General features: G+C 45.3%; 1 protein-coding gene across 6 annotated transcripts in view; it reads left to right on the forward strand.

Moving 5' to 3' along the window:
- KLHL28 (kelch like family member 28) overlaps positions 1-7,641 on the forward strand; it is a 14,831-nt gene extending 7,190 nt beyond the window's left edge. For 5 of the 6 annotated variants that reach the window (XM_062495886.1, XM_062495889.1, XM_062495884.1 and 2 more), the window contains exons 3-5: positions 3,103-3,546; positions 6,447-6,655; positions 7,375-7,641. In XM_062495886.1, the coding sequence (XP_062351870.1) occupies positions 3,103-3,546; positions 6,447-6,655; positions 7,375-7,538 (817 nt within the window). In that variant the 3' untranslated portion in view covers positions 7,539-7,641. Of the gene's footprint in view, positions 1-699; positions 3,547-6,446; positions 6,656-7,374 lie in introns of those variants that run through there. The other variant, XM_062495883.1, reaches the window with a different exon arrangement.
- The last annotated feature ends 307 nt before the right edge of the window (positions 7,642-7,948 follow it).

The following is a 7,948-nucleotide window of genomic DNA, read 5'->3' on the forward strand; positions in this document are numbered from 1 at the left end:
TTTTCCCTTTCTTTTCCCTTTCTTTTCCCTTTCTTTTCCCTTTCTTTTCCCTTTCTCTTTCCTTCTTTCCCTTTCCTTTCTTTTCCCTTTCTTTTCCCTTTCCCTTTCTTTTCCCTTTCTTTTCCCTTTCTTTTCCCTTTCTTTTCCCTTTCTTTTCCCTTTCTTTTCCCTTTCTTTTCCCTTTCTTTTCCCTTTCTTTTCCCTTTCTTTTCCCTTTCTTTTCCCTTTCTTTTTCCTTTTCCTTTCCCTTTCCCTTTCCCTTTCCTTTCCTTTCCTTTTCCTTTTCCTTTTCCTTTTCCTTTTCCTTTTCCTTTTCCTTTTCCTTTTCCTTTTCCTTTTCCTTTCTTTTCCCTTTCCTTTCCTTTCTTTTCCTTTCCTTTCTTTTCCCTTTCTTTTCCTTTCCCTTTCTTTTCCCTTTCTTTTTCCCTTTCTTTTCCCTTTCTTTTCCCTTTCTTTTCCCTTTCTTTTCCCTTTCTTTTCCCTTTCTTTTTCCTTTCCCTTTCCCTTTCCCTTTCCTTTCCTTTCCTTTCCTTTCCTTTCCTTTCCTTTCCTTTCCTTTCCTTTCCTTTCCTTTCCTTTCCTTTCCTTTCCTTTCCTTTCCTTTCCTTTCCTTTCCTTTCCTTTCCTTTCCTTTCCTTTCCTTTCCTTTCCTTTCCTTTCCTTTCCCTTTCCTTTCTTTCCCTTTCCCTTCCCTGGGGTTTTTTGTTGGATTTTTTTGGGTACTTTTCTGGGCTTTTTTTATTTTTGGGGTTTTTTGGGGGGGTGTTTTTTGGGGTTTTTTTTTGTGTTTTTTGTTGTGGTTTTTTGGGTTTTTTGGTTTTGTTTGTTTATTTTTTTGGGGTTTTCTGGGGAGGTTTTTTTGGGGGTGGCTTTTTGGATTTTTTGTGTGTTCTTTTGTGTTTTTTTTTATTTTTTGGGGTTTTTTGGGTTATTTTAGGGTTTTTTTTGTGTTTTTTGTTGTTTTTTATATTTTTGGTTTTTTGGGGAGGTTTTTTGGCTTTTTGGTGTGGTTTTTTGTGTTTTTTTATTTTTGGGTTTTTTTGTGGGCTTATTTTGGGTTTTTTTGGGGGTTTTATGGTTTTTGGGTTTTTTGATTCTTTTTTGTGATTTTCTGGGGAGGTCTTTTTGGGGGTGGCTTTTTGGTTTTTTTCTGTGTTCTTTTGTGTTATTTAATTTTTTGGGGTTTTTGTGGGGTTATTTTAGGGGTTTTTTTTGTTTTTTTGTGTTGTTTTGTTGTTTTTTTATTTTTTTGGGTTTTCTGGGGAGGTTATTTTGGGGGTGGTTTTTTGGGTTTTTTATTATTATTTTTTTATTTTGTTTTTTTTGTGGGGTTATTTTAGGGGTGTTTTTTGTTGTTTTTTATTTTTTGTGGTTTTTTTGTGTGGTTTTTTTGTGTTTTTATTTTTTGGATTTTTTGTGGGGTTATTTTAGTTTTTTTGGGGGTTTTATGTTTTTTGGGTTTTTTCTTTATTTTTTATGATTTTCTGGGGAGGTCTTTTTGGGGGTGGCTTTTTGGGGCTTTTGTGTGTTCTTTTGTGGTTTTTTATTTTTTGGGTTTTTTGTGGGGTTATTTTAGGTTTTTTTGTTTTTTGTGTTTTTTGGGGTTTTTTGTTTATTTTTTGTGGTTTTCTGGGGAGGTTATTTTGGGGGTGGCTTTTTGGTTTTTTTCTGTGTTCTTTTGTGTTTTTTAATTTTTTGGGTTTTTTTATGGGGTTCTTTTCCTTTTTTTTGTTTTTTTTTTGCGTTTTTTGTTGTATTTAATTTTTTGGGGTTTTTTGGTTTTTTATGTGTTTTTTGTGGTTTTTTTTTTATTTTTTGGGGTTTTTTATGGGGTTATTTTAGGGGTGGTTTTTTGTTTTGTTTTTTATTTTTTGCGGTTTTTTTGGCTGGGTTATTTTGGAGTTTTTTTGGTTTTTTGTGTGTTTTTTTGTAGTTTTTTGGTTTTTTATTTTTTGAGGTTTTTTGGGGAGGCTATTTTCGGGGTGGTTTTTTGGTTTTTTGGTGTGTGTTTTCTGTTGTTTTTTATTTTTTTTGGTTTTTTGGTGGGGTTATTTTGGAGGTTTTTGGGAGGTTTTGTGTGTTTTTTGTGGGTTTTTTGTTGTTTATTTTTTGGGGTTTTTTGGCGGGGTTATTTTGGATGCTTTTTTTGGTTTTTGTGTGTTTTTTATTTTTGTTTTTTTTATTTTTTAGGTTATTTTGGGGGGTTTTTTGTTGTTTTTTTGCATTTTTTTCTGGTTTTTTTGTTTGTTTTTTATTTTTTGGGGTTTATTTTGGGTTTTTTTTGGGTTTTTTTTTTTTTGCATTTTTTTGCAGTTTTTTGTTTTTTATTTTTTGGGGTTTATTTTGGAGTGATTTTTTGGGTTTTTCTGCCTTTTTTTTGTTTTTTATTTTTTGGGGTTTATTTTGGGGCTGTTTTTTTTGTGTGTGTGTTTTTTTGTTTTGTTTTTGTTTTTTGGGTTTTTTTGTTTGTTCTTTGGGGGTTTTTTGTTTTTTGGGTGGGTTTTTGTGGTTTTTTTGTTTTGTTTTTGCTTTTTTGTTGTTTTTGGGGGTTTTTTTGTTTGTTTGTTTTTTGGGTTTTTTGTTTTTTTCATTTGTTTTTTGTTTTGTTTTTGGGTTTTTTTTTGTTTTTTGGGTTTTTTGTTTTTTTCATTTGTTTTTTGTTTTGTTTTTGGGGTTTTTTTTTGTTTTTTGGGTTTTTTGTTTTTTTCGTTTGTTTTTTGTTTTGTTTTTGGGGTTTGTTTTTTTTGTTTTTTGGGTTTTTTGTTTTTTTCGTTTGTTTTTTGTTTTGTTTTTGGGGTTTGTTTTTTTTGTTTTTTGGGTTTTTTGTTTTTTTCGTTTGTTTTTTGTTTTGTTTTTGGGGTTTGTTTTTCGTTTGTTTTTTGTTTTGTTTTTGGGGTTTGTTTTTTGTTTGTTTTTTTTTGTTTTTTGGGGTTTTTTGTTTGTTTTTTTGGTTTTTTTGTGTTTTTTTTGTTTATTTTCTTTTGTTTTGTTTTTTTTCTTTTCTTTTTTTTTTTTTTTTTTTTGCTGTGCTTCCTCCTCCCTTTGGGTCCCATTTGCAGCAGGTTCCATCCCAGCTGACGCTCTACCCTTCCCCCCTTGCAGCATGGAGATGTATTTCCCCCAGAACGACTCGTGGATCGGGCTGGCCCCCCTGAGCATCCCCCGCTACGAGTTTGGCATCTGCGTGCTGGAGCAGAAAATCTACGTGGTGGGGGGCATTGCCACCCACGTGTGCCAGGGCATCAGCTACAGGAAACACGAGAGCTCCGTGGAGTGCTGGGACCCCGACACCAACACCTGGAGCTCCCTGGACAGGATGTTCGAGAGCCGCAGCACGCTGGGGGTGGCTGTGCTGGCTGGAGAGCTCTATGCCCTGGGGGGCTACGATGGCCAGTCCTACCTGAGGAGCGTGGAGAAGTACATCCCCAAGGTCAAGGAGTGGCAGCTGGTGGCCCCCATGAGCAGGACGCGGAGCTGCTTCGCTGCTGCTGTGCTGGATGGGATGATCTATGCCATTGGGGGGTATGGGCCTGCCCACATGAACAGGTATGTGCTGGGGTCACCCACCTGGGCACAGCAACCCCCCCCTTGGGCATCCTTATTAATCCTTGTCCTGCCCCCATGAGCAGGTATGTGTTGGGGTGACCCACCTGGGCACAGCAAACCCCCCCTTGGGCAGCTTTTTTAATCCTTGTCCTGCCCCCATGAACAGGTATGTGCTGGGATGATCCTGTGCCCACCTGGGCACAGCAAACCTGCCCCAGTCAGGTTTTTTAATCCTTGTCCTGCCCCCATGAACAGGTATGTGTTGGGGTGATCCTGTGCCCACCTGGGCACAGCAAACCTCCCCTGAGCAGCAATTAATTAATCTCTAATAGATCCTGGGCCTCATTAATCCTTCTTCTGTCGCACCAATCCCGTCATTCAAACAGGAAATCTTTATTTTTTTACTTCCCTTTGTGTGTTCTGCCTTGTTTGAGCTCTTTTTAAGATCACCTAAAAGGTGATTTTGCCACAAAGGTACAAACAAAGATGTGCCTGCACATTACTGAGCCTTGTAGCTCAAGCCTGCAAGATTTTTTAGGGAGTTTTACCATGAAAGCCCTGCTTTGAGGGGAATAGGAGTTTTCCCATGCTTAATACACACAAAATCAATACCTAGCTCTGATGGGAACTTAAACTAGTGTCACTGCTAACAGCAGAATTCAGGGTGGGCATTGCTGGTCTGACTCCAGGGCTTGTTCCAGACCTTGCATTCCCAAGGAGTTTTCCTGGTACCACCATGCTCTTTAACTCCTCTGTTCCCTGTGGATATCCAGGGACATCCATCCAGTTATCCAAAGGAATCATTTTCCATCATTAAAATGGGAACTAATAGCTGAATGTCCCTCCAGGAAGCAAAAGAATAAACTACAAGTGGAAGAGCTGAAGGAGGAATGAAACTCTTGCTCCTGGGAAGGGACACAGTGATTGTTCAGCAGGGTGGTACCAGACATTGTAATGATGAATTGCACTGACTTTTTATTCTGGAGGCTGAGCCAGGGCAGGTTTGGGTTGGATATTAGGAAAAGATTCTTCTTTCAGGAAAACATTTTTCTTTCTGTTAGGAAAAGGATCCTTGGACTCCTTGATCCTTCCAGCTCAGGGTGTTCTATATTGTGGGAATAGTTTTGGTTTTATTTATGATTGGAGGGGTGAGTACTAAGCCATGCCATGCAGCACCAGTCTCCTCTGAGCTCTGGCATTAAATGAAGCTCACTCTGGGTCATGAAGCCCCTTTTCCAAACTCTGTGCTGCTGCTGATCTCCTCTTCCCCATTTTTCTGCCCCTCCGTGCTCCTGCAGCTGCAGGGCAGGAACAGCTCTGAGCCACGAGTGTGTTAATGAGTGTCCATCTGTACAGTGATCCAAATTATTAGTAATGATGAGAATTCATTTCCCTTTGATCCTGAAGCCTCTCCTGCCCTCAATGTTTTGATCAGCAGCCTCTTTGCTGCTTTTCCTGAGGAATATAAATACACTCTCCACATGCTTTTTCTCTCTGAATGTTATTTTCAGGCCAGCCTCAAGGCAGTTTTGGATTTGCTGTGTTACCCAAAGAAGTGCACTTCAGCTCTGCATTCTGTTCAGTTTCCCACAAAATTTCTATCTTAATAGATTGTTATATTATTTTAATAGATTATTATATTATTTAAGTAAATTATATTTTAGCAAATTATATTATTTTAGTATATCATTATATCAATATACTATTATTTATATGGTATACATTTTAAATTCTTATTTAAAAAAATTGCACCAGGCATCCTGAAAGAGCTTTCAGCTCTGAGAAGCCTCTTGGTATCAGGGTGTGACCTGAAGATCCAGGATAGTGGAACAGGGAGGACATGGCAGAGGCTGAACCAGTTGTTGTGTCAGGGGAAATATCACAGAACCATTTGGGATGGAAAAGCCTTTTAGGATCACTGAGTCCAACCTTTGGCAGAATATGTTATAAAAATAGATTAAAGCTGATTTTTGGCAGCACCGTTGGGCTGCTTTGGTTGTGGAAGTGCCCTGGGATGTGGCTGATGCTTCCCAGGTGATAACAGTTTCTGGGTGCTGCTGTTGGGTTGCACCAAACAACTGCACCATGGAATTTTCCATCAGCTCCAGCCCTTTCCTCTGTATTCCATTATTCCTGTGTGGTAATTCTGCCTGGCAGAGCTGTAACAGCTGTGCCTGTGCCAGGCTCCTGGAGAGAATCCCCATTCCCAGACCCCAGGCTCACAGCTGGAGCTGGGACACCCCAGGAATGTCCAGGACCCCATTCCCAGACCCCAGGCTCACAGCTGGAGCTGGGACACCCCAGGAATGTCCAGGACCCCATTCCCAGACCCCAGGAATGTCCAGGACCCCATTCCCAGACCCCAGGCTCACAGCTGGAGCTGGGACACCCCAGCAGTGTCCAGGACCCCATTCCTAGACCCCAGGAATGTCCAGGACCCCATTCCCAGACCCCAGGCTCACAGCTGGAGCTGGGACACCCCAGGAATGTCCAGGACCCCATTCCCAGACCCCAGCAGTGTCCAGGACCCCATTCCCAGACCCCAGGAATGTCCAGGACCCCATTCCCAGACCCCAGGCTCACAGCTGGAGCTGGGACACCCCAGCAGTGTCCAGGACCCCATTCCCAGACCCCAGGCTCACAGCTGGAGCTGGGACACCCCAGTAGTGTCCAGGACCCCATTCCCAGACCCCAGGCTCACAGCTGGAGCTGGGACACCCCAGGAGTGTCCAGGACCCCATTCCCAGACCCCAGGAATGTCCAGGACCCCATTCCCAGACCCCAGGCTCACAGCTGGAGCTGGGACACCCCAGCAGTGTCCAGGACCCCATTCCCAGACCCCAGGAATGTCCAGGACCCCATTCCCAGACCCCAGGCTCACTGCTGTGTTTGCTTTGCAGCATGGAGCGCTACGATCCGAGCAAGAACTCCTGGGAGACCGTGGCCTCCATGGCTGACAAACGGATAAACTTTGGGGTGGGGGTCATGCTGGGCTTCATCTTCGTGGTGGGGGGACACAATGGGGTGTCCCACCTGTCGAGCATCGAGAGGTACGACCCCCACCAGAACCAGTGGACGGTGTGCCGGCCCATGAAGGAGCCCAGGACAGGTGGGACATGGCAGGAGTGAACCTCTGAGCTGCTGAAACCTGTAGGGAGAGTGGCAGGGACTGCAGCTGGGGGTGAAGGTCACTTCTCCAGCTCTGTGAGAGGATCTTGGTTTCTCCAAGTTTAGTTTATTAATGCTGAGCTGTAACAAAAATTACAGCGAGTAGTAATGCTGCTGCAGCTCCTGTTTTTTCAGTGATTTCAGCAGTGATGAGTTTCAGCAGGTCTGTGCTCACTGTTCTGGTGGATTTTGTTGGGTGTGGAGACTCAGGTGTGCAGGCTTGTGGTGCTGCTCCCTCTGACAGGAACAGCACCCAGGGAGGGACTGGAGCTGTACCAGGGGGGTCAGGCTGGATTTTGGGTAAGATTTTGGCACTGCCCAGGCTCCCCAGGGAAGGGTGGGGATGCCCAGGGTGGGACTGTTGGGGTGTCTGTGCAGGGACAGGAGCTGGGATGGTCCCCGTGGGTCCCTTCCAGCCCAGGACATTCCGTGACTTATCCCGTTCTCCCTGACAGGAGGCACTGGGACAGAGAGGTTGTTTCCTCGTAGGAGAGGGGATGAGAACAGCACAGGAGGGGTGTCAGACCTGTGCAGAGAGGGCTCCTCCCTGACACCCCGTTTCTTTAGCCACTGAGGACTCCGGGGTGAGCCCGTGGGTGGCGGGGGGCGCCCGCAGCCGAACCGAAGCGCTCAGGCTTTGATGGAATCCTTTCTCCGCAGGCGTGGGGGCGGCAGTGATCGACAACCACCTGTACGTGGTGGGGGGACACTCGGGCTCCTCCTACCTGAACACGGTGCAGAGGTACGAGCCCATCTCCGACTCGTGGCTGGACTCGGCGGGGATGCTCTACTGCCGCTGCAACTTCGGCCTCACGGCACTCTGAGGGCACTGAGCCCGGCCTGGCAGAGCCGAGCCTGGCAGAGCCCGGCCTGGCTGGAGCCCGGCCTGGCAGAGCCGAGCCTGGCAGAGCCCGGCCTGGCTGGAGCCCGGCCTGGCAGAGCCGAGCCTGGCAGAGCCCGGCCTGGCAGAGCTGAAGCTGCTGCACCGGAGCAGATCCTGGGGCAGATCCTGAAGCTGATCCGGGAGCAGATCCTGGAGCTGTTCCCGGGGCAGATCCCGGAGCCGATCCCGGAGCTGTTCCCGGGGCAGATCCCAGAGCTGATCCCGAAGCTGTTCCCGGGGCAGATCCTGGAGCCGTTCCCGGGGCAGATCCCGGAGCCGTTCCCGGGGCAGATCCCGGAGCCGATCCCAGGGCAGATCCCGGAGCCGATCCCGGGGCAGATCCCGGAGCCG

This window comes from Cinclus cinclus, chromosome 6 (assembly GCF_963662255.1).
Source record: "Cinclus cinclus chromosome 6, bCinCin1.1, whole genome shotgun sequence".
Taxonomy (NCBI): domain Eukaryota; kingdom Metazoa; phylum Chordata; class Aves; order Passeriformes; family Cinclidae; genus Cinclus; species Cinclus cinclus.